Source organism: Chiloscyllium punctatum, chromosome 42 (genome assembly GCF_047496795.1).
Source record: "Chiloscyllium punctatum isolate Juve2018m chromosome 42, sChiPun1.3, whole genome shotgun sequence".
NCBI lineage: Eukaryota > Metazoa > Chordata > Chondrichthyes > Orectolobiformes > Hemiscylliidae > Chiloscyllium > Chiloscyllium punctatum.
This window is the reverse complement of record NC_092780.1, coordinates 22408864-22434556: the sequence shown is the minus strand read 5'-3', so window position 1 is coordinate 22434556 and position 25693 is coordinate 22408864. Positions and strand designations below refer to the sequence as shown.

The window sequence follows — 25693 nt, the reverse complement described above, 5'->3', positions numbered from 1 at the left end:
TGTATAAAATAACCGCGATTAGGAGCCGCGAGTTACCTGCAAAAGCTAATTTACATTTGCAAAACATTCGCAACTCGATTGTAATAGATGAAACAAACGTTGATTTTTTTAAAAAAAAAGAAATTGTATTGTCTTTGTACAGGTGTTCTTGCATCTTTTGAAGATGCTCTGGTGTGATAGTCAATGGAATGCACCCCGTTTCTAGCGCATGCTTCCCTCCCTCGCCCTCCCTCCAGCCCGGGCTCAGTCTCAGTCACTCTGGGACTCGCTGCCACTTTCATTTCCTTCAGGGCTGCTTTGAGCCTTCTGCTTTTTTCGCGCTCACTTTGCTCCAGTCGTTCTGGTGAAATTCAGTAAAAGTGCCCCATTCCGTCCCCGGCTCCTCCACCCCTCTCCCCCCTCCCACCTGCGCCGGATAACAGACCCCGGCGGGTTTGATCCACGAAATCTAACTCTTGCTGGTTAAATGTTAAAAGTGCGGTCGGAATACGACCCGCTTGGAAGAAGTGCAGATTTTCTGATAAATCACGCAAAGTACTTTCAAAACACATAATTCCAACAAAGTTTTGTAGTTGTTGAGAGACTTGGACATTATTGTAGTAAACTTTGGACATTCGAGGATATCCTGAAAAGCAAATTTTAAAAATTATACGCTCAACATCCTGTCTTAAAGTGAGAGGATTTTCTGCTCCAGAATCCCAAACATGAATCACTTTCAAAAAATACTTATCAATCTTACTCCTGAAAGCACATGGTAATTGTACCTTTCCTGTGCATTTCAAAGCTTCAAGACTACATGAGATATAACATATCTTCACTATTTCATATTTACCTCGTTATATACGGAGGTCATTGTCTTAAATATATAGAGCACGGAAGTGTGTTGAAGATTATTGCTAAACATCTGATTTCTGTTTGATAATATTATTTATTTCGCTGGCAAATGCCTTACCGCTCCCCTGGGAGCTATAAATTCACCAAAACTTTGCAGCAAAACACACACAAAAACCCTGATTAGAAGTGTTCGCAATATGCTTTTATTATAAAACACAGGACGCGATAGAACTTTTCTTAAAATAATAAGACGGTTCACAACATTCAGAGCTCTTTCTCCGGAAATAAAGTTCCAATCAAAATATAAAAAATAATATTCCACAACAAAGCTCCTGCTTATATTCCTTTGTCTGTGGTTTTCTTCCTTTTTTAACAACAACAAAAAAATCATTTCCCAGTCCCGCCACACGATACACGGTGGAATTAAAGCTCTGCAGGAGACATGCAAATAAATATTTAAAAATGGATCCACAGACGACTGTCGTCTGATGTCCCAGTTTACTCCAAGGTATCTTCATGTCCATCGCCCCAGCATGGTATTTAAGTGCTCTTGACTTTTGCTAACACGAGGCCGACTTTAAAATGCTCTTGGTGCAGTGTGTAGAAATTCCACGTAGCAAAATATTGTGCCTGTAAATCAAATGGAAGAATAGTTTGGATCATTTGGAAATGGGGGGAAAAAAATATTTCAAGTAAATTGTAGCTTCCCAGTCCGGGTCTGGGTGCCTTTGTAGATTCCCAGATCAGTAATAGAAAATGAACAAATTTTTTTTTACAAACAATTATTTACAAACTCCATGCAAATAAAAACCAAAGATCAGCGTGAAGCTCGTCCAAAGGCCATTATTGATCGAAATCAGAGAATTAAGCACAGGATTTTATAAAATGCATTGACTTTGAACTCGAAGGTTTTGTGAGTGCGTGAGCAGTGGGTTTGGGTGTGTGTGTGTGAGAGAGAGATTTGGATGCACAGGGCCTGTAAACATCCACACTTGAGCATTTGGAATGTCAGGAAGAAATGGGTGCACCCCTCCCCAGTGTTGGCTTAACCTTTCTCCCATGCTACAGCCGCTGAGGAAATACTTCGGGACAGGGGGAAGAGGTTTACAAGGCGGGGGGGGGGGGGGGGGGGAATTGTGGTCACGGTTGTTTCTCACAACTTCAGCGTGTTGACTGACCCAACAGTTCAAATCCTTGTTCTGAGATGGAGGGGGGAGGAGAGCAAAAATGTACAAGAGGACAATGTTACGCGGTCATGGTTGGGGCGGGGGTGCAAATCCTGAGAGTGAAGGAAAATACACAGATTGGCGGAAGACAGAGGGAAGGAAAGAAAGGGATTCAGCCTCAAATGGCAGCTGAGATGGAAAAGGCGGGTTGGCGTTGGGTCCACATTGCAGAAGGGTGTCAGCATTTGTACAGCTGCCTATCTGGGTTTGTACAGCCGACCCCGTTCAAGGGATCTCGGTGGCCAAAGGGCCCTGACAGTTACCTGCTCAGCAGCAAATGCTAAGGTCCAGCAGACAAGGGCCACGACTCCTCCATCCGCCAGACAGAAAACGCGTAGCTGAGTCTCTCGTGTGAGAGGTAGTTGCAGCTCGTCACCTTACTGTCCAGCTCGTCATTCTGCAGCACCTGGTACAGGAAGTCGATGTACCTGGCAGCAAGCTTCAGGATCTGGATTTTGCTGAGTTTGTCCGAGGGCAGAGTCGGGATGATTTTCCGCAGTGTGGCAAAGGCGTCGTTCAGAGACTGTGTCCTCTGGCGTTCCCTCACATTCGCCACGACCCTCTGGGTTTGAATATCTTCCAGACTCTGGGCGAGGGGAGAGATCTTCATCCCCTTCTTCCCAGTGCTGGGCCTGTGTCCCCTTTGGCCTGAGCGCCGCTTCCTGCCGATTCTTTTCTGCTGTGAGTCCTGCTCTCCCTCGCTGTTGCTTGAGCTGTCCACGGGAGAGAACGGAGAGTTGGAATCCTCCTGCATGTTGCGAGCCACCAAACCCTGAGAAAGAGCTGGCGTCAACGTCAAGGAGGGAGAGGGAGAGAGAGAGAGAGAGAGAAGTTCTCTGTCAACAGAAACTACGAATTTGTAAAAATAAACAAAACTTACAGAAGTGCCTTAGCCACTTTAGTCCCAGTGCTCCTAATTCTTCTTGCTACCTTTCACTGGTTCGTGGGGGGTTTGAGCTTTCAAGATCCGTGAGAGGGCCCACATCCTGGGGAAGCTCAGAACTGATTGGGCCACATTCTCTCTAATAAGTGGGAGTATTCTGTTGGCAAACGATGCAGAAAACACCCACTAACATCTGTATAAAATCAGCCGGCGGATCTACTCCCATTTTTTTTTTCTCCAAAGCACAAAGTTGATCTTAAAGGATATCTAGTGGAATTCAAAACGGTTCATGTAACGAGATTTGCAAATTAACGGTGCTCGGCGCTGGTTACATCGGGAGGAAATGGCGATTTGGAAACAAACAAAAAGGAAGGGTAATTTTTTTGTGTGTCGACTTCAGGGATTTGCAGTTACCTTGATGTTTTAAACGCATTGCCCGGTCAGTTGCAGAGAAAGTGATGGTTTTAAATTAGTGCGATCAGGAGCTACTGAGTTGAAAAACAATCCCCCGTAACGAAATGCTAATGACTAAATCTCCGTTTGAGTTATGTTCATGATGTTAATTCGCATTATTCCCGAATTAATCCTGTCTTTGATCAATAGACGCTCCCGCGAACCGCCTGCATTATCACTGGCGCCCCGTTGCAAACTTTTTTTCTTCTTGTTGCTTGTTAAACTCTTAAGGAACTGAAATTAAATATTCAAAATAACGGTCCTCCGGTAGTTTTCGCTGCTTATGTTTTTCGCCTGCTCCAATCATTAAGATAAATTTAATTCCAAAACTTTGAGGTTCGATTTCTAACTGTTCTGGGTTCCTCTGCGCTCTCCTTTTACACATTTGCAACAGGGGTTCTGCCGATGTTGGGAAATTAGTGAAGGAGGTAAAGTTCTGGGACATCTTGAAAAAAGTCCAACTTCAATTTATTCCCCACCAGCCCCACCCAGTGTTGCTTTTCTGAGAGACATTCTCTGAAATTGCAGCAAATGTTATTCTTAAAACAAAAGGCATTCGAGAGGAATGTCGTATTTTCAGCCTTTGGACATAGTCTTTGGTTAGACAATGGAATTTAACCTTGTACAGTTTGGATGCTATTAACCTTGTCCGTGTGGATAACTGCGCCGCCTGGCGCCCATTCCAGAGATATGCTGTATCTGGGAACAAGGTGGTGATCTGAAAGGTGAAAGTTTCCATTGATACAGCTTCTATCTGACCTCTACAACATCCCTATACAATGAAGTTGATTGAAATACTGGCAGTGACTTCTGTTCTAAAGGCAACACTTGTGCACAGCGAGAGGGCACACGCAGCAAAATGTCAGTGAGTTTGTTTTGTTTTGGTTAAGTGAGGAATGTTGGTCAGAAGTGTTAAAAATCACACAACACCAGGTTATAGCCCAACAGGTTTATTTGGAAGCACTAGCTTTCGGAGCGCCGCTCCTTCATCAGGGAGCTAGTGGGGCAGGATCATAGGCCACAGGGTTTATATAACCCGGTATTGTGAGATTTTTAACTTTGTCCATCCCAGTCCAACCCCAGCTCCTCCACTTCGGGGTCAGGATTGTGTTCCTCGCAATGTCATTATGATCTTTAATGATCATTCGAACGGCGGTACAGATAGATAGAATCGTAGATTTAATTGATTACGTTAAATCTGCCATGGGATAATTAAGAGTTGGCACTGGGTGTTGTCTTCATATTGTCATCTACCTGCCAAGAATACATTTTAAAGGAACACTGTAAAGGTTGGTACCAAGATGTAACTCATTCAAGTGAAGACTGCCATTTCTTCTCAATTCAAACTAAAAGTCAAGACTTGAGGTTAGTCGGTTGGAGCAAGAGACCTTCATTTATCTTTGTGTCCTAAAGGTTTTCCATGGTAATGTTGTTTCCCCAGCACTGTATAATTAACTTTCCCTCCTGGAAGGTCATAAAACGTAGGACCAGAAGTAGGCCATTGGACCCATCAAATCTACTCGGCCATCAGTGAGATCAGATCCGATCTGTAATCCTCAACTCCACTTTTCTGCCTTTCCCCCATAAATCTTGAATCCTTTTACTGATGAAAAGAATTGTCTATCTCAGGAGCATTCAGAAGAATGTCTTGGTTTATTTATTATTTTATTAACCTTTTATTGGTTTAGTTGAGATTATCCTTTAAATTAATTGTTGTGTCATTATTCCCCAAACTAAAACTAATATTTATCACACCAGTGAAAGCAGTATCTTGCTACATACAAATTAGCTGCTTCATTTTGTGTATTACAATTACTGCATTCCAAAAAAAATTGAATTGCCAGTAATGAATTTGGGATATCTGGACATATGAAAGACATATAAATTTTATTGTTTACTTGAAGGACAGATTTTATCATTATTGCACAAAGCTATTCACAATGGTTGTCTATTCAAGCCCTGGTTGTGGATTCAAACCATTCTGCAAGATGACTATAAAACAAAAAAAAAGAGTAGGATTAATTTTAGCTGCTCAGTCTGGCAACAGATGGCAAGAGTTTTTTTTCCCCCCAGGTTAGTACCACTGATATTCACAATTTTCTTGAATGATGTGTATTCTGGAAGAGATTGCTATTTACATATTTGCAGAATATTTCAAATTGGAAGAGGGTGTATCCAGTTAATAACATGAAAATAGTAGCTTTTTTAAAATTAATAAACTTGAAGAATGATGTGTAAGCAGTAAATACAAGTTAATATAATTGGGGAGAATCTTGTCAGCTCTGAATAATGTAGGTATTGACAAGTCAGTTGGGACAATAGTGTGTGATCAGCAGAAATTAGATTCTCAGCCTTGAGAGGGAAAAAGTCTGATTCTGTAATCATTTTTTGAACAGCAAGACCAACAATCTCACTGAATGAATGGATGATGACCTATTAGCACTCTATTATTAGCTAATCATGCCACATTGATATGTAGTTTCCCATTCTCCCATCAGTTGGATAGGAACAGGATTGTCACAATCCCTGACATAAAAGTCAGAACACTTACCTGGTGACTGGTTTATTGCTTGCTCCTCTGGGTCCTCCATTCTGGACAGCAGTCACTAATATCTCAGTACACTTCATAGGCATCAACCATTGACAACCCCTATCCATGGGCATTAATGTAAGACTTGTACCAGCTTCAAAGTATCGTTATGGCACATCTCTGACCCACTTACAGTAGAGTTGTCCACTTCAATGCTGCACTTTAGAGCACACTGTCCCTTTCATTATAAAATGCTGTCAGGAGTCTTTGCACACAGGAATGGGCCCCCTTCTCTTGATTCGTCCAAGGTAATCTGAAGGTTCCTCTCTTGCTCTCTTAACACTCACTACATTGCGCCTTCTTGGATTCTCACAGAATTTCAGCTGTGCCATGCTGGTTAGCACAGACAAAAAGTGAAGCAGCTTATAGAACATTGAATAGTGCAGCATAGTACAGGCCCTTCAGCCCTCGATGTTATGCTGACCTTTTCTCCTCCTCTAAGATCAGACTAATCTACATACCCTTCATTGAGCCTATGCAAGATTCACTTAAATGTCCTGAATATAACTGATTCTACTCCCACTGCTGGCAATGCATTCCATGCACCCACCACTCTCTGTGTAAAGAACCTGCCTCTGACATCTCCCCTAAACCTTCCTCCAATCACCTTAAAATTATGCTCCCTCGTGATAACATTTCTGCCCTGGGAAAAAGTCTTTGGCTTTCTACTCTATCTATGCCTCTCAACATCTTGTACACCTCTATCAAGTCACCTCTCATCCTTCTTTGCTCCAATGAGAAAATCCCTATCTCCCTCAGCATTTCTTCATAAGACATGCCCTCCAGTCCAGGTAGCATTCTGGTCAATCGCCTTTGCACCTTCTCTAAAGCTTCCACATCTTTCCTGTAATGAGGTGACCAGAACTGAACACAATATTCCAAGTGTGGTCTAACCAGGGCTGTTTATAGCTGCAGCATAACCTCATGGCTCTTAAACTCAATCCCCTGCTAATGAAAGTCAACACATCAGACGCCTTCTTAGCAACCCTAACAACTTGAGTGGCAACTTTGAGGGATCTATGGACATAGAGACCAAGATCAGTCTGTTCCTCCACACTGCCAAGAATCCTGCGTTTAACCCTATATTCTGCATTCAAATTTGACCTTCTAAAGTGAAACACTTCACACCTTTCCAGGTTGAACTCCATCTGCCACTTATCAACCCAGGTATGCAGACTGTCAATGTCTCATTGCAACCTACAACAGCCCTCCACATTATCCACAACTCCACCAACCCCCATGTCATCAGCAAACTTACTAACCCACCCTTCCACTTCCTCATCCAAGTCATTTATAAAAATCACAAACAGCAGAGGTCCCAGCACCAATCCCCGTGGAACACCATTGTCACCAAGCTCCTGGCTTAATACTTTCCATCTAGCACCATACTCTGTCTTCTATGGGCCAGCCAATTCTGTATCCAGGCGGAGAGGTTTCCCTGTATCCGATGCCTCCTTACCTTCTGAATAATCCTACTCTGGAGAATCTTATCAAACACCTTGCTAAAATCCATGCATACCATATCCACTGCTGTACCTTCATCAAAGTGTTTTGTCACATCCTCAAAGAATTCAGTAAGATTTGTGAGACATGCCCTTCCCTTCACAAAGCCATGCTGACTATCTCTAATCAAACTATTGTTTTCCAAGTAATCATAAATGCTGTCTCTCAGAATCCTTGCCAATATTTTTCCCACCACTGACATAAGATGAACTGGTCTGTAATTTCCAGGAATATCCCTATTCCCTTTCTTGAACCAGGGAATAACATTTGCCACCCTCCAGTCATCTGGCACTACTCCAGGGGGTGGACAGTGAGGAAGCAAAGATCATCACCAAAGGCACAGCAATCTCTTCCCTCACCTCCTGTATCAACCTAGAATGTACCCCATCTGGGCCTGGGGATTTATCTATCCTTATGGTTTTCAAAATTTTCAGCACACCCTCCTTCCTAACATCAAGCATTATCATGGTTGTCAGCAGTGATCAGAGTTCAGATCAGTGATCATAGTGCTGGAAAAAGCACAGCAGATCAGGCAGCATCCAAGGAGCAAGAGAGTCAATGTTTCAGGTCAGAACATTTCATCAATCCTGAAGGGTCTTGCCAGAAACGTCAACACTCTTGCTTCTCAGATTCTGCCTGACCTACTGTGCTTTGTCCAACGCTACGCTTTATCAACTCTGACTCTCCAGCATCTGCAGTCCTCACTATCTATTGTCAGCAGTGATCAGTCAAGGGATTGGACATTCCGTATGGCACTGAGAGTGTGACACCAATGTCACACCTTGTGCCAGCAGCTTAAGCTGCTAACAATGTGTATGTGCTTCAACCAAATAACTGTGTTTCAAATGTTTACAGTGTGTAGTCCTCAGTCACACCAAAAGGACTAGCTTTCAGTCAGGGGGTCCCAGCACTTTAAAGCCTGGTCAGCATCTGTTATTGGTCCAGGGGCTTGGACATAGTCAGTTGGCCATTTGGGGTTGTCAGTGTTGGGTGTACTTAAATTACAATTTGTTGTTATGATCAGTTTTGGTGTGGTCAGAGGTCAGAGCAATGAAAGTTGAGTTCAAGAAAGCTCAGGGAGAGTTGTCACGAGTCACTGCTTTGGTAGGGGATTGGTGAGGTCGATTCTGGGGTTTGTAGGCTGCATGCTAAAATGCAGAGGGAACAATAGTTAGGACATAACATATGGGATAGGAGTATGGAGATGATAGTACACTGGAGGACAAGGGTTACTTCAGGAACAAGGATCGTCAATGGTTATAAACACCTTCACTTCAACAGGAACAACATGGTTTGAATGATTAAGCTGTAGAAAACACTGATTATTGGGAAAAGTGCAGCACTCCCTTAGATAGGTTTGTAAGATGGGATGAGGCTAAGGATGGGTAACCTGTGTAGCTTGGATGTGAAATAGCAATACATTTATGGTTAAGCATTTGTATTTGCAATGTGTCAGCTCCATCCCCATATGCCCTGAGAACTGTTTCTTTTTGGTTTCATTCACTACATGTGCAACTTCTGGCTGGCAATGCTTGATCCAAGACATGGTCAGGTTTTAAAAATGGCATTGTGCCAGGAAGTCCAAGCTTTCATGAGTTCTTCTGCTTCTGGCAATTAAGAAGGATGAGCAGGGCATCATGGAGGTGTGTTGTCTAAATAATGAGGCGAGATTCGGAGAATAGCGTGAGAAATCTGGCAAGGGCTCCTCCGTGAAATTCACAGAGAGACCTCCTCCACGAAATTCATCAAATTAAAATTTTCATTAAAATTTAGCCCACTATATGTGTGTCGTGGGGCATTCTGGTAGGAAGAAAATGGAAGCCATAAACAGTTTAAGTAATGATGGTTTAAATGGGATAGCGATGCAGAATGATTGAGGAGTACAAGGATATCAATCAGTGAAAAAAAGTACTGACACTGGTTAACAGGCACTTGTTTTTAAAAGCAGGCCAAACAATGGGGTGGGAAAGATTGAGACCTTGTGGGGAGTGTGAGCCTTCATAGGAAAAGGCCAGCGTGGAGCATCTGCAGGCCCATGGCTAAATGAAGGATTGTAATGCTGAAGTTTTAACTTTATTTCTTTGTACCTAGGTACCTTTGTATCTAAGATACCATAATAGTGACGTTGTATACTTTTCACTTTATTCCTGTATCCCTGTATTTGACTAGTTGTGACAGTAAACCTAATTCTTAATTCAAAACACTTCCAGAGAGATAGGATTGGAAAACTGAGAAGCTATGCTAAATTTGAATCAAACCTTGGTTAAACCACACGGAGTACTGTGCACATTTTCCAACTCCATATTATAGTAAAGAGACAAAATGCACTGAAAAAGATGTAAAAAACAATACCAGAACTGAGAACGGATACTTATCAGGAAAATCTGAACAGGCTGGGTCATTTTTCTCCAGTAAAGCGAAGTTATAAAATGAATGAGATAGGAGCAGTTAAGATTATGCAATATGTAGACAAAATGTAGTCAAAAACTATTGGTTATAAACATGAGACAGTTGTCAGTAAAACCATGAAGAATTCCAGGAGAAACATTGTAATGCAGGGAACAAGGAGTAGTTGAAACAAATAGGATCGAGAAAGGAACAGGAAACATTGGAGATTTTGGAGAAGTCAGTAAAACAGTTAGTGGCAAGGAGGAAAATTCAAGCACTGGAGACATACTTTATTATATGGGATCCACTTTTCTGGGTTAACATTTTCTTTCTTAAATTTGCTAATGGAATTTACCTTGTGTTGATGGACGTAACTTCCTCAACAGCAATAGCCAGCTATTTCACATTGGTATATTCTCCAGTAGGATTTAATAGTTTGTGAGACCCAGAAAGAGACCAAGAAAATGATGATGCAAAATAAAATGAAAATGTTTCTCATGGCAATTTCTTCTTCACTTTATGTTGTTATGTAACGTTTAGAAGATGTGTTATTCTAAATATGTATGAAGTGTTCAAAGGTTTACTACCTTGAAACTCACAGCAAACTATGTGCAATTTACTAAGCTGCAGAGATTCCCTTATTTCTAGTGGTCAACACTGAAAACGAAATAATTATTAACACTGAGATGTGAGATATAATTCCTTTTCAGCTGCTTGGGCTATAGTGACCAATATCATTCACCATCTCATCTCTTGTTCTTGTTTCACAATGTTATTTTCATTTCCCATGGAATTAAATCTGAGGAAGAGATGCCAATATGTGAGAAAGGGAGTTAACTGGTTTAAAATACCTTTATTGTTACAGCAAACTCTATGACAATATTAAAAGGCCTAAAAATAGCTATCTGACATTTTTAAATGATTATCAGAATTCCAAATTATATATAAGCTACAGCAATATCAATCTATTTTTGCAATATATCAACATAAAATACTCAGAGCATTGGGGTCACACTACAGGATCTCGAATGCTAACAGTTCACATTTTTGTAGATTATAGCAAGATTAAGCACTTATTCAGCATACAGTGAACATAATAATGTTCTGTAGATTAAACAATGATAAATAGATCATGAGAATTAAAGTGAGGAGATGTTCGTGAAGTCCTCTTTTCATGATACACTATCACTCCTGCTGCAAACGTCTTCAGCTCTACTTTATATCGGAATTCATAGCTGGATCTGTTGTCGGCATTTTACTCAGGCTTGTGCCACTTTGAATGATCCTTTGTAAAGCTTTTCCATTTTACCAACTCATCAAGTTTAGTGCCCCTCAGGAGGGTTGAAACTAGTGTGAATCCAGAGCAGTAGGTCAGCAGGTAGGAACAAGGAGGAGTAGGAATTAAGGCCAGTAAGACTAAGAGGAAGATTATGAGGAGAAACTACTTCACCCAGAGAGTGGTGGCTGTGTGGAATGCTCTGCCCCAGAGGGCAGTGGAGGCCCAGTCTCTGGATTCTTTTAAGAAAGAATTGGATAGAGCTCTTAAAGATAGTGGAGTCAAGGGGTATGGAGATAAGGCTGGAACAGGATACTGATTAGGAATGATCAGCCATGATCATATTGAATGGCGGTGCAGGCTCGAAGGGCAGAATGGCCTACTCCTGCATCTATTGTCTATTATCAGACAAGGGGAGGTTACAGAACATGGCAAGACTGGCAGTCTGAAGTGTATCTATTTTAATGAAAGGAGTATGACAGATAAGGCAATTGAACTTTTAATACCTATAACTATGATGTTGCAGCTATTACAGAAACTTGGTTGAGAAAGGGACAAGACTAGCAGCTTGATGTTCTGGGATTTAGATGTTTCAGGTATAATAGAGACGGATGTAAAAGAGGTGAGGCAGTTGAATTATTGATAAGGGATAATATCACAGTTGTATGGAGGGAGGACACCTTGGAGGGCTCATCCATTGAGGCCATTTGGGAACAGCTCAGGAATAGGAAGGGTGCAATCACTTTGATCAGATTGTACTGCAGCTCCCCAACAGCCAGTGGGTGATAGAGGAACAGATATGTGGATAGATTATGGAACAATATGAAAACAATGGGGTTGTTGTCTTGGGCTATTTTAACTTTGCCAACGTTGACCAGGACTCCTTTAATGCCAGGGGCTTGGATGGGTTGGGAATTTGTTTGTTTTGTCCGGAATGGATGTTTGAAACAATGTGCATATGGTCCAACAGGGGAATGGGCTAAATTATATCAGGTATTGAGGAATAAGCCCAGCCAGGTGATCGATGTTTCAGTTTCAGGAGGCGGATACAATGGCAATGTTGAAGAGGCACCTCGACAGATACATATTACAGAGAGGCAAAAGGATGTTAGTTTAGAAAGGCATTGTGTGTCAGCACAGTCTTGGTGGGCAAAAGGGCCTGTTGCTGGGCTGTACTGTTCTTTGTTAATTCATATAACTTCACTTCATTCTTCTTTTGTAAAATGCCTTGAAGCAAGGATGAGTTCCAGAGGTTGCAATGAAGAGTTCATATTGACTTAGTATCTGAACAATCATTTTATTCCTTTTTACTTTTTACTTAAAAAAAATTCCATCAGACAGAGGCTAAGATTAGGACTGTAACAATGGCTTTGTTTTGCAGCTATATTTAGAGTAAATCACAGACTTTATGAAAGAGAACAACAGTGAGATGACACTAAGGAATCCAGGGACAGTAGCTGAAATAAATAAAACACGTTACCGAGGACGTTAAGACCATGTCTTAAACTTGTGTTTTGCTCCTGGACCTGTCAATCAGTGTGCAGCTATCAGAAGGCTGACAGTACACTTTTGGTTCTATTATAGTACCAGAACAAAACATAATAAGAACCAGAGAAGGCCATTCCATTCTCTAATTGAATGATCCATCATTCAATTAGATCACAACTGATCTACCTGCGTGGCTCCATAACCCAAAATATCTTATTTTGTGGAATTAACCCTCTGTCTAAGAAGAAACAAAACATCAATATGACCTGCAAGACTTGTGTAACATGACAAAGGTATATATAAAAAGGTTTATGTCTGATTTTATTAACTATTAATACTTTTCATTCCCAATTCCAACTTATTTTTGCTAAGCAGATTAAGTCAGAAATGAAAACAACATTTAACAGTACCTTTAATGGAATAAAACATCCCAAGCTGCTTCACCCATTAAAGAAAGACTAAGCAATAGAGCGTTTTGGAGCTTTAATAAGATCATAGTAAGAAAAGTCCGTTTTAAAGCGTGAGATGATAGTATGGCTTTAAGAGATGTATTTTGTCCAATTTTTCTTTTAAGAGGTTTTAAGACAGTGGTATTGAGCTGTATATTTGATTCCAATAAACAGCTTGTGAGGACTTGGTTTTTTTAAAAAAGCTGGAACAATAGAAGCAGCCTGAATGAGTGGGGTCAAGCTCCCAAAGAACCAGGATATTTCGTTTCAGTCTTTTAGTAGCAGTTGATGCTGGGATTTTGAAACTGGATGTGGAAACTACAGTACATCTCTCCCTGCTACTCGCTATGTCTCTCTGTCTCACGTTTTCTCTTGATGTTTTTTCTCCTGGACTGGAGAATTCTCTGCAAGACTATCTATTTTACTGAAGTTGCCTTTGCCAAGTGTTTTTGGAATGTCACAATATTGGAACAGTTATTGTTTAGTAGTTAAATAATCTATCATTCTGTTAACTTTTCCAGTAGAGTTGTTATTCCAATTGTTTCTTTCTTTTGCTACAGTTTAACTACAGTGTATGACTAAAATGTGTTTTGCTTCAAATCTGGTAGTTTGAAGCATCCAGAGCACAAAACCTGGTACTTGCCTTTAAAATAAGAAAAAGTTAGAGTCTACACTATCCTCTTAATATATTTTGATGACATTTGGTCTGGTCCATAACAAGTGATTTTAAAAGAACAGAGAAGGAAAGGGGAAGCTTTCCTGTTGTGGACTGGGATTGTGTTGGTAGATGTAGGGAAGAGAATCAATAATACTTTTATCCAGTGAAGAAGCTTCAGATGTGACCTACATTGGCAATGACACCCCATAAGCAGCTTTATGAGAAAGTGCCAGTCAGTTGTCTCTTTCATTATCCAGTTGAGCTCAGAAGTCCCATGTTAAACTTTGCACCTAAACCTACAACTTAGCAAAGTAAACTATGGCATGACCATTCAAGCTATGTCTACACAACTACAACAAAAACATGATTCAAAAATAAATGACACTTTATTCATTGCAAACTTAAAGGAAAAAAAGTGCCCATAGCTTAAAGGAGCAACAGCCATCGACTTGGTAACAATTATGACTTCATCAATTACCAGCATAGTGGGTGGTGAACTAGACAGTTTATCAATTGCAGTATTCCTCTAGCACAGAGTTTCGAGTAGGTTTGTCCCCACCTGTGGGTATTTAGCTTATAGGAATACCTTGGAACATAGAATGTAATTCTGACACGCTGTGAAGGAGATCTAGTAGTAATGGGTTGATAGATACTGCTGTCTTTGTAAATGGCCCTGAGAGTACACTTTTGGTACTCCCAGGAAACATTTGTTTTCAAGACAGAACTGTTCTTGATTCAGGCAAACATTTAATCTGGGTGCATGTGTGTGCACTTCTAAATATGTAGCAGAATAAGATTAAACCATTTTAAAATACAAGTCATTAAAATACTGTCATTAATACTACTGTTGTTTCTGAGAGTGCTGAATAACAAAAATGGAATGCACTATCCAGGGGATGATAACGATGACTAAGATAGGAACAAGTGCATTCTTCAAGTAAAACAGAGCATAAAATAAAATGCTGGAGTGTTTTGATAGTGGTACATGATCCAATATCTCAATGATGAGCACAGACAGCACTATGCAGATCATTTTCAGTTTCCACGTCATCTTCCATGCCTGTAATCTGGAATACACAGGCGAGGAGAGCCCGAGACCAAGCCCTAGGAGTGCCCCAGTATCCCTGCTTAGTGAAGAAAATGGAGCTGTATCAAGTCGAATCCATTCGGGCTTGGCACACCACTTTGTAGCAAGGAGAATTGTCCTAGAACATACAAATCTGAATTAGTTCTGAACGTGTCTGTAATCTTAGTTACACTTCCACATCACCACTTCTAGAAGGTCTGATTCAGATTGGCATCAAATCATGAGAATGCTTTTTAATTTTTTTGCAGAAGTGTTTTTCAATAATTTCTTTGTGGAATTCCCCTGTACACTGCCAAACAGTACTGTAGGTTCTTCGTTCCTCAATTATCTTACTGTGCTAACTAGTCATTAGAAAACACCTCTTCACCATAGAAAATCTTGGTTTGCACCAGCCAACAAAGTTAATAATAATCTGTTGACAGTAACTATAGAGGAACAGAGAAAACTAAATGATTGAGCACTGCACTCATGAGGTGTGAGAAACACAGTGAAAGATTATAAGAACTAGGAGCAGGAGTAGGCTGTACGGCCCTTCAAGCCAGCTCTGCCACTCAATAAGATCATGGCTAATTTTATCATGGACTCAGATCCACTTACCCACAATCTCACTGTATCCCTTAAATTTCTTTTTTGTTTAAAAAACAATCTACCTCAGTTTTAAACACGTTTACTGAAGTAGCATCAACTACTTCTCTGGACAGAGAATTCCACAGATTAACAACCCTCTGGGTGAAGAAGTTCCTTCTCCATTCAATCCTAAATCTGCTCCCTCTAATTTTGAGTCTACATCCTCTTGTTCTAGTTTCACCCTCTCTACTTCTACCTTATCTATTCCCTTCATAATTTTGTATGTTTCTATAAGACTTCCCCCCTCAATCTTTTGAATTCCAATGAATATAATCCTTATCTACTCAGTGTCTCCTCATAAGCCATCTCCCTCAACTTCAGAATCAACCTAGTGAACCTCTTCTGCACCCCCTCCAGTGCCAGTATGTCCCTTCTCAAGTAAGGAGACCAAAATACGCACAGTACTCCAAGTGTGGCCTCACCAACACAGCCGTAACATAACCCCTTTGCTTTTAAACTCAATCCCTTTAACAATGAAGGACAAAATTCCATTTGCCTTCCTAATTACTTGTTGTACCGCCAGACCAATCCTCTGTGATGCATGCACAAGGACACCCAGGTCCCTCTGCATAGCAACATGCTGTAACTTTTTAACATTCAAGTAATAATCCTTTTTTAACTGTTACTCCTACCAAATGTATGACTTCACATTTATTTACATTGTATTCCATCTGCCAGACCTTTGCTCACTTACTCAATGTATATGCGTTCCTCTGCAAAGTTTCACAGTCCTTTGCACACTTTGCTCTGCCACTCATCTTGGTGTTATCTGCAAACTTTGACACCCTACACGTGATCCCCAACTCCAAATCATCCATATAAGTTGTAAATAATTGCGATCCCAACAACAATCCCTAAGGCACATCACTAGTCACTGATTGCCAGCCAGAATAGCACTCATTTATCCCCACTCTTTGCTTCCTGTTAGTCAACTAATATGGAAAATTAAGAGCATGAAAGCATGGGAACGGTTAAAGCATGAAGACCACTGGCAATCTGTGGAAGGTTGGATTGGATAAGAATAGTGGAATGCTCTTACGCCAATTAGCAGAGTAAGGTTAAAGCTGAAAGGTCACAGTTAGTAAAGGTAGTCTCCCTGTTAAGTGTCATTATGACAAGATTGGGACCATAAATATTTGGGACATGACATTAAATATCTAATTAATCGTTAGTAGAGTGAGCTTGAGACAGACTATTGTAATAGATGGAATAGCTAAATATCTAATCATGACAGGTTAGTCTGGAATAGAAGATCATTGTAGCAGAGGTGATAATAAATATCTAACCATGACATAAGAATAACATTAAGTTAAATATACAACTAAAGAGATAATTGGAACTAACATCACTGGTTTGTTGTGTAGCTAGAGTGAGGTACTTTGATTAATATAGTTGGACATGCTGATAAGCTAACAGAAACATGATTAAAAAAAAATATAAAAGGGTGATCCAAGATGGCAGCGACCCAGCAAGTCTGAGTCTATAATGCCCCTCCCAAGACTTGGGCAAAGTGGGCCACCTGCCTCCACCACACTCACCAAATCATTTAAAATAGTTTTTACTTAATGTAATTAGTTGCTCAGTACTGAATTTAAACAATCTAATCTCCTGTAAAAATGACTAAAGGGAAGGGAGCCCGCAGTTCTCAGCAGGCAGGAATCCCTCCCCCACCCTCTCCAGCCGCCCTGGGGGACTTACCTACGGTGACGAGCCTCGTGGAAATAATCTCCAAACTTGACGCGAAGATTGACACCTTCATCGAAGAGTCCCAGAGCCGATGGGATTCACTCTCGGCCGCGCTACAAAAGCGCATCCAAGACATCAAGGAAATCGAGTGCTGAGTTGGAGGGGCGGAGCTAAAGGCCGCGACCTCCGAGACTATAGCAGAATCGGCCGTGGACCCAGTCCGGACTCTCAAACAGCGAGTCCAGACCTTAGAGAATCACATCGATGACCTCGATTCTCGAGGTCGTCGAAAAAATATTCGTTTGCTGGGCCTTCCCGAATGGGAAGAGGAAGGCCAGCTTACAGCGTTTCTCGAACAGTGGCTTCCACAGCTTTTAAATCTGGAGGCTGATCAGGCCAGATAAGGATGGAATGGGCCTACTGGGTTGCAGTGCGCGGGCCCAGCTTGAACCAGCACCCCTGCCCGGTCCTGTTCCGGCTGCAGAACTACAAGGTGAGGCAGATACTCTTGAAAGCTTCCAGAAATCTTGGGAAAGATCCCCAAGCCATGATTTATAAAGGATCCAAGATTATGTTATTCCAGGACTTTTCCCCAGCTCTGGTCTGAAAGAGGAAGGCGTTTGACAAAGCAAAGAAGTGTTTAAGGGACTTAAACATTCAGTACTCCTTGCGTTACCCAGCAACGCTACGCTTTAACCATGAAGGGTCAGTGTATAACTTCGGATCGCCGGAAAAGGCCAAGGAATGTTTGGACTCTCTTAGATAAATTGTAAGAGTTAATTGATGTTGTTTTGCTCTCTCCCCACTCCGGTTTACACTCCCCCTTTTTTATATGAATTCCTTTCTTTACCTTACTGTTTAATATTATCTTCGGGGGGTGGGGAGAGGGGTTTATTTATTTGTTCTCTACTTAGCAATTTTCTCCTATACAGTTAATGTACGTAGGGGGAGGTAGTTACCTTATCATATTTTATTTCTGTCTTTAGGAGCAGGGTTGTTTTCCCCTGTGATTTGTATTACTATATTTAATTATTACTTGTTGAGGCTGTAATTTTATAGTTATATATGTTTATACATGGCATTAACATTACCAAATATATCAAGGTGTTGGTGTCGGTGGGGTGGGGCTGGGGGTGGGGGGGGGGGGCGGGGGGGGGGGGGGCATAGGGTGCTCACTGCTAACTCTAGCTCTGTAGTATATTTGAATTTTCTTCTTCCTATTGTGGGGTGCCTGGGTCAAGGGTTGGGCACTGGTTGGGAGAGGATGAGGGACTTTTGGAAAGGAAGTGATGCCCCCTGGGAACAAGGGGGAAAATCTCCATTTAAATAAGTTTTATTTTTTTTTATTTAGAAATAGTTTTTTTTATTATATTGATGTGAGTGTATAAAAGAGCCTTTATTTTTGTGAATTTTATATGCTCTATGCTCGGGATGTTCTGGATAGGGTTTCCCTCCTGAAGGGTCTCGGATTTGCCCAGATGATTATGGTTAATCAGTCGGTTAAATGGTGCACCTGGAATGTCAAGGGGAGTAATTCACCAGTTGAAAGGAAGAAAATATTATCAAACCTCAAGAAAGAAAGGGTTGATATAGTTCTTCTACAGGAGGCACACTTATTGGATAAAGAACACTTGAAATTACGACAGGGTTGATTTGATCAGGCCTTCTTTTCTTCCTTCAGCTCAAAAAGTCGGGGAGTTGTATTTCTTATTCGGAAGAATTTCCCTTTCAAAATCCTAAATCAGATAAAAGACGAATCTGGATGATATATTCTGATTAAAGCCCTTATAAATAGAGAGGAATATGGGATCTTAAATTTGTATTTGCCCCCCCCCCCCCGGGCACATCCTTTTAAATTTATAACAGAAGTCTTCTCAAAATTGATGGCTCTCAGTGCTTGTCATACAATTATAGGGGGAAAATTTAATTGTATTACGGATCCAGAAATAGATAGGATTCCCAAGAGTGCTGCAGAAGTATCTCCCAGATCTAGACAATTGGTGGATTTGAACAAAGAATTAGGATTAGTAGATGTATGGAGATGCCTTCACCCACAGGGCAGAGATTTTTTTTTACTCCAATCCAAATAAATGTCATACCAGAAATTATATGTTTTTTGTCCCCTTGATTTTTAAAATTCCATATCATCCTGTAAAATAGGCAGTATAGCAATTTCTGATCACGCTACTGTATATATGGAAATCAAGGCAAGGAACAATGAGACATCCCCCGGCATTGGCGTATGGACCCCTTCCTGATGAAAGATAGTAAATTTGTAAAGTACTTTTCTCAAGAATTTAAAACATTTTTAGAAATTAATTCAGGTACGGCTAGCAACCCATCAATGATGTGGGAGACCATCAAAGCTTACGCGCGAGGTTTGATCATTTCATACTCAGTGACCCAGAAAAAATTAAAGGGAGAACAACAGCGTCTGTTCGAAGCTCGCTTAAAATTGGTTGAAACAGCATGCGCAGACACACCTTCTATTATCAAATTGCAAAGGATTACGGCCCTTAGGACAGCTCTAAACACCAGGCTTAGCCAAACGGCTAAGAGGGAAATATTATTTGCAAAACAAAGGTTATAGGAATTTGGTGATAAACCTGGTAGATACTTAGCATTTCTCGCAAAGAGAAAAAAGGCCCCTCAAACTATCACATCTATCAGGGAAAGTACGGGTACTCTGACTTATGATCATAAAAGGATTAATGCAATCTTTAGAAAATTTTATTCCGAGTTATATAAATCGCAGGATTGCGAAGACAGAGCTAGGAGGATGCAGTCATTTTTTTAAAAACCTAACCTTTCCGGACCTAACTCCGGAACCGGTATCAGTCCTGAATGTTCCCCTACCAAGCCGAGAAATACATGACGCAATCAGGCAGCTTCAGAGTGGTAAGGCACCTGGCCCAGATGGCTTTCAAGCTGAATTCTATACAGAATTTACAGGAATATTGGCTGGTCCACTTATGGATATATATAAAACTACTCATACAATCAGGGCTGTCTCCTGCCTTCGCTGAAAGAGGCAAATATCTCTCTTATCCTCAAAAAAGGAAAGGACCCAGAAGATTACACGCCATACGAACCAACATCTTTGCTAAGTGTAGATTTTAAAATCCTCTCTAAAATGCTAGCACTAAGGCTAGAAAGGGTATTGCCACACATCATAAAGGAGGATCAGACAGGGTTTATTAAGGGTCGTAGATCATCAATAATGTTAGAAGAGTTTTGAATGTGATTCAAGCCTGCCATCAGGGAAAGATACCAGGAGTAGTAATCTCATTAGACGCGGAAAAGGCATTTGACAGGGTTGAATAGTCATATTTGTTTTACACATTGGAAAGGTTTGGTGTTGGAAAGGTGTTTACCAAATGAATCTCAATACTGTATAATGATCCCAAAGCAGTTGTGATCACCAATGGATTAGGCTCGGATAGCTTCAGTGTGGGTAGGGGCTGCCGTCAGGGATGTCCTCTTTCATCATTGCTATTTACGCTCATAATTGAGCCACTAGCAGAAGCTATACGGGCTGACCCTAATATAACGGCCCCGAGGACTGGTACAGGTAAACATAAAATTACCCTGTATGCAGATAATGTTCTTCTATTTCTCAGTAATTCCCTGATGTCCACGCCTCGCTTAATCCAAGTTATTAATACATTTAGTGTATTTTCAGGCTATAAAATTAATTTTTCAAAATCGGAGGCTATGCCAATGGGCGGCCTTGCTAGTATATCCCACTTATTGGACGGATCCCACTTTCCCTTTCGGTGGTCCCTGGAGGGTTTCTTATATTTAGGCATTTTTATTACCCCAGTATTTGGTCAGTTATACAAGGCTAACTTTGTGCATTTACTGGAAAGGATAAGGCAGGACCTCCAGCAATGGGGAGACCTTCCAATTTCCTGGTTGGGTAGAATAACACTAATTAAAATGAATGTCCTGCCCCGTCTCCTATACCCTATGAGAATGCTTCCGGTGATGCTGCTGAGGCTGGCACTATGTAAATTATATAGCTGGCTGGGTTCCTTTATCTGGAATCATAGACGGCCCCTCATTAAGCTGAAGAAGCTACAGCTTCCACAGGCAAGGGGAGGATTGGATTTCCCAGATTTTAGGAAATACCAGTTAAGTTCCCTATTAAGTTACATAGCTGATTGGGTCTTGTCTGACCCGCAGTCAATCTGGCTGGACATCGAGGCTTCTCAAGTAAAATGTCCACTTATTAACCTAGTTTTCAGACAAGAGGGAAATCATCACGGATCACTGTAAAAACCCTATAATATAAGGCTGCAAAATGAGGGCAACTCACATAAAACTTCCCCCTCTGCTCAGATAGTGGGAGCATGGGGATTTCAACCGGGGCTTACAGATGCCACATTTAAACTCTGGAGATCCAGGGGTATCTCATGTCTAGGAGACCTACTTAAAGATGGGGTCCTGATGTCTTTTGAACAGCTGCATCAGAAATTTGGATTACCTAATGGAGACCTCTTCGATACTTCCAAATTCGAGATTATATACAGAAGAAGACTACGCTATTAGATAGTCTTTATAAATCAGATAGAGAACGTAGAGTGTTATGGCCAATGGGGGTATCTTCCATCAGCACTATTTATCATTTATTACATTATGAAGTATCGTGAGATATGGACAATCTGCTTAAAACATGGGATCAGGATTTGGGAGTGGAAATCTCTACAGAAATGTGGAATGACATTTGGGAAAATGCCAGAAGAATCTCCATCTGCAAAAGAACTCAGGCCATTCAGTTGAAGATACTTCATAGGGCCCATGTAGCACCAGACCGATTGGCAAAATTTAAGCAGGAGCATCTCCAATGTTTCCCAAATGTAAAATAGAGGTGGGCACTCTTGTACATTGCTTATGGACCTGTCATAAGATCTGTAGATATTGGACTAAAGTAGCAAGTGCTCTGACAGAAATCTTAGGAACGGAAATTAGAGTGGATCCTGTATCTCTCCTTTTAGGCTTTTCGAACTTACCCTCTCTGGACATGTACGGGAAGAGATTATTTTCTATTTTCTCTTTCTGTGCAAGGAAAAATATTTTGGTAAACTGGATGGCTGAGGGCCCCCCTGGACTTTCGAATTGGCACAGATTAATTATGGAATGTATTCCCCTTGACTTCCTTACAAATATGGTGCACCGAAAGACCGAATTATTTCATAAAATATGGCAGCCCTTCTTGAATTACATAAATACAGATATTTCGGCCATCCTAACAAGGGCTTTTATTTAATTGAGATGGCGAACCTGGCTGGTCTGGGGCCCCTTAGGAGAGGAATCCCGCATGAATACAGGTTTTGTTACGATCTGGTGTTAACACATTCCGAGCATATATCTCACTACTCAATTTCTGTGTTATCTGTCAGTTTTTTTCCTTCTCTGAATAATGTAAGAGATTTAATTGTACACTCTGGTTAGTTGTAGGTTAGATTAGTAGTTAGTTGAGTTTTGTCTTTTTTTTCCTCAGTATCTCTTTTTTTTTCTGTTTGATAAATTTTGATTATTATTTATTTAATATTTAATTGTATATCAGTGTTTATACTTGGGGTTTTTTAAAATTTGTAAACTTGTAAAAATGTTAAATTTTCAATAAAAATATCTATTAAAAAAATATTAAAAAACCATGGACCCTGAGGTTCGTGGGAATTCAAGAACCTGCTTTATCAGTGTCACAGTTTTTTGTTTACAAATAAAAGGCCTACTTCTTGAAGAACTCGGTGTCTCCTGAGGATTCTCTACATTTTCTCCACAACACTAATCCTCTATCCATGCTAATTTTCTACCTCTAACGCCATGCATCCTTATCAGAAAAGATTCAGATGGCTTCACAGACTTCCTGGGATAAATTCTTTCACTTACCCTGGGTTGGAAATGTGCACTGTAAGATTTTTTTGATTTAATAATATATTATGTATTTTTACCACAATGCTGCCTAGCCTCTGGTCCTTTCTGGAGCCTAAACTTGTGTCATGTTGCTCCTCATCATGGGCGTGTTCCTGGCATCTAACCCAAGAGAAGCAGTTGTAGGCATCAACCTACAAAATAAATTTGACTGCATTTATTGTGAAGTGAAACGTTTGAGCTTCCAGAGTGTGTGTACCTGTGGCTCGAGCTTTTTCAACAAGTGACTTAGAGGGCTACTATGCAGCATGCTAATGGTGTGAACATTGCTCATGCAAGGCAATGTCCAACTGCTCGAGGCCTTGTCCAACCACACAAAGGCTTATTGAACTGTGCAAAGACTCATTTCATTGCAGAAATAAGTACACGAAATGATAAGTTGATTCTTAAAAAATGCTGCTGAGTTGTTTGCCAAAGCAGCAGTAAATGTGGATGAGAAGCCTCTGACTGGATGAACAGCAAGCAGTGAAAAGGCACATACCATCAAGTGTTTTCGGTGCATACAGCACTGGAGTGTCACAGTGAGGAAATAGAATTGCAGGGTTGGGAAGGGGAATGGAGTGGAGAGGCCTCAGACCTCACTGTGGAGCTTTGAGAAGGTGGGGCAGGAACACTGCTGGCAGACAGTTGTTTGGTTGAGAGTGAAATGGTTTTAAGTTTACCCCCAAACCTGCATGCCTGCTCCAGTGAGTGAGGAGAAAAAGTTATGTGATCCCTCATGTAAACAAAAAAGATCAAGTCAGATGTATCCTAGGAAACGGACATCTGAGGAATACTGTATTACGAGAGTGGGCAGGCATTGGCTTCTTGTAGAAGCCAAGATAAGAGAATTAACTCACTGAATTAGTGGACAATAAGGTACAAAAAGGTTAGGGCAATAAATTAGTCATCTTGGTTTTCTTCCCTAAATTTTCACAGTGGACCCCCACTCCCATCATGTGAAAGAAAAATTGAAATGAACTCCCTCACAACTCCAGATGAAAAGGTTGGACATTTGCTTTAATCTATTCCATTCATTTTATTTAGTTCTGAATGAATTACTGCTGGACAATTTATTCACAAACTGACTCTGCATCATTCGCATTTTTCTTCAACTCAGCACTAACCAATTTAGAAACTTTCTTTTCACTTGCTTCTACCAATGTTATCCCTCCCCACCCCCCCAACTACCACAACAGTAATTGCTTATTTTTATTTGCCATAGACTGCAGCGGCCTGCTACCATTTATGTGGCATGAATATACCGTCAGAGTTGTTAGTGAGGGAGTTCCTGAACTTTGCCCCAGTGAGCTTAAAAGAGTGGTGACCTTTGACTGAGACAGGATGGCTTTTGACTTGTACAGGAATTTACAGAGGATGTGTTCTTCCAGGTGACAGAAGTCTCAAGTTTGTTTGGAAGGTGCTACCAAAGAAGCCTCGATGTGTTGCTACTGTGCATCTTGCAAATGGTACGAAAAATACACAATAGTTTTGAAATAATAAATGTTTCTCTAAATTTGAAATTGTTTCCGACAGATTGTCTGATTACCTGATAAATGTGAAGCTTTGGGAGTAAATTAAACATTTAAATTCACGTGAAAGGCTATGTTTCTGCTCTTACTCCATTTCTCTCTCCTCTAGATCAAATGGACTTAATTAATTCCAAATTAAGGCAGAAAACATCTGGAAACAGAAGGGGTTGTGAGGGATCCAGACCTGCAGCTTGAAATGTATTAGCTATGTTCTCGGCATAATTTAATCAATTAAATTGCCTCTATTTAATTCATCAATTTATTACACAAAGAATAAATCATCAATTCAGAGTGATTGCTTGATCTGCAGTCCAAAGATTAAATAAAGACGACCTGTTGGGTACGCACAGTAGTTCATCCGAGCCTACAGGTTTTATTTGCTTGTTGGCTGAGTTCTTTTCATTCCAATCCATGTGTGAGAAATTGAAATAAATATTTAAATAGAACTCCTCAACCTCTAGTTGAAAATTAAATAAACAGTTATGTTTTATGTAAAAATCAATTCACTAAACCTTCCAGCTCAATTCATCTGTTCACTGTAAGATCTATTTCAGATTCTTCCTGAGATATATTGTCTCGCTAATGAGCCAGTGGCCATAGAGGACCGACAGGAGACTGATTAATTGGCCCTGCCTGACTCTCCTGATTTTAATGGTCGATTGCTTAAGAAAGCAATAAGTTCATACACTTTAAATTATTATAATTGTCTTACTTTGTGCAATGCTATTTGCATGTACATCCTGACTATGAATCATCTCTTCCTGGTACTAGGTTTTAAGTCATGTTTTGTATCAATATTTTTCAATATGACTTTCAATGTTCACACTTAAAGTGGAGATCTCCTAAGTCTACTGTATGCTGACATCCCGTAATTGCAGGTTATGGCCATCGGAAGGCACTTCTCTCCAATAAATTCTCAAAATATTTCCTGGAAGATTTTTATTTGCTATTTAATTCTCAGAAACTGAAATGTCTCATGTCCAATGTAAAATAGAATGAGAAACTTATTTCATGGTAACATGATTAAAAGAGTTAGCCATCGAATTTGTGTCTTTTAATGTCTTCAATAAAGATTTGAAATTCTTAGTCTTTCTAAA

General features: G+C 40.6%; 2 protein-coding genes and 1 long non-coding RNA gene across 6 annotated transcripts in view; 1 reads left to right on the top strand and 2 right to left on the bottom strand.

The window, feature by feature from the left end:
* Positions 1 to 1014: 1014 nt before the first annotated feature.
* LOC140465823 (twist-related protein 2-like) lies at positions 1015 to 3835 on the bottom strand. Of its 3 annotated transcripts, none has more exons than XM_072561652.1 (3): positions 3358 to 3835; positions 2324 to 2843; positions 1015 to 1464 (listed from the first exon to the last, which is right to left on the bottom strand). In XM_072561652.1, the coding sequence occupies exons 1-2, from the start codon at positions 3374 to 3376 to the stop codon at positions 2341 to 2343; spliced, it is 522 nt and encodes a 173-aa protein (XP_072417753.1). In that variant the 5' UTR covers positions 3377 to 3835; the 3' UTR covers positions 1015 to 1464; positions 2324 to 2340. The 3 variants fall into 3 exon arrangements, with proteins under 3 accessions (XP_072417753.1, XP_072417755.1, XP_072417752.1); XM_072561654.1 differs by lacking the exon at positions 3358 to 3835 and adding an exon at positions 2941 to 3306; XM_072561651.1 differs by lacking the exon at positions 3358 to 3835 and adding an exon at positions 2991 to 3305.
* On the top strand, positions 2045 to 25693 carry LOC140465824 (uncharacterized). Its single transcript, XR_011955155.1, has 3 exons — positions 2045 to 3317; positions 24456 to 24533; positions 24706 to 25693. It is a non-coding gene; the product is annotated as an uncharacterized lncRNA (long non-coding RNA).
* The window catches only part of g6pc3 (glucose-6-phosphatase catalytic subunit 3), a 36661-nt gene continuing 25083 nt past the window's right edge, over positions 14116 to 25693 (bottom strand). For both annotated transcript variants that reach the window (XM_072561649.1, XM_072561650.1), the window contains exon 6: positions 14116 to 14953. In XM_072561649.1, the coding sequence (XP_072417750.1) occupies positions 14590 to 14953 (364 nt within the window). In that variant the 3' untranslated portion in view covers positions 14116 to 14589. The remainder of the gene's footprint in view (positions 14954 to 25693) is intronic.

Coding starts and splice junctions, on each gene's coding strand:
- LOC140465823 (XM_072561651.1), bottom strand. CDS start 3,045: ATGTGGGCCCTCTCACGGATCTTGAAAGCTCAAACCCCCCACGAACCA. Junction 2,844..2,990: donor CCCCCACGAACCAGTGAAAG/GTAGCAAGAAGA, acceptor CGTTGACGCCAG/CTCTTTCTCAGGGTTTGGTG.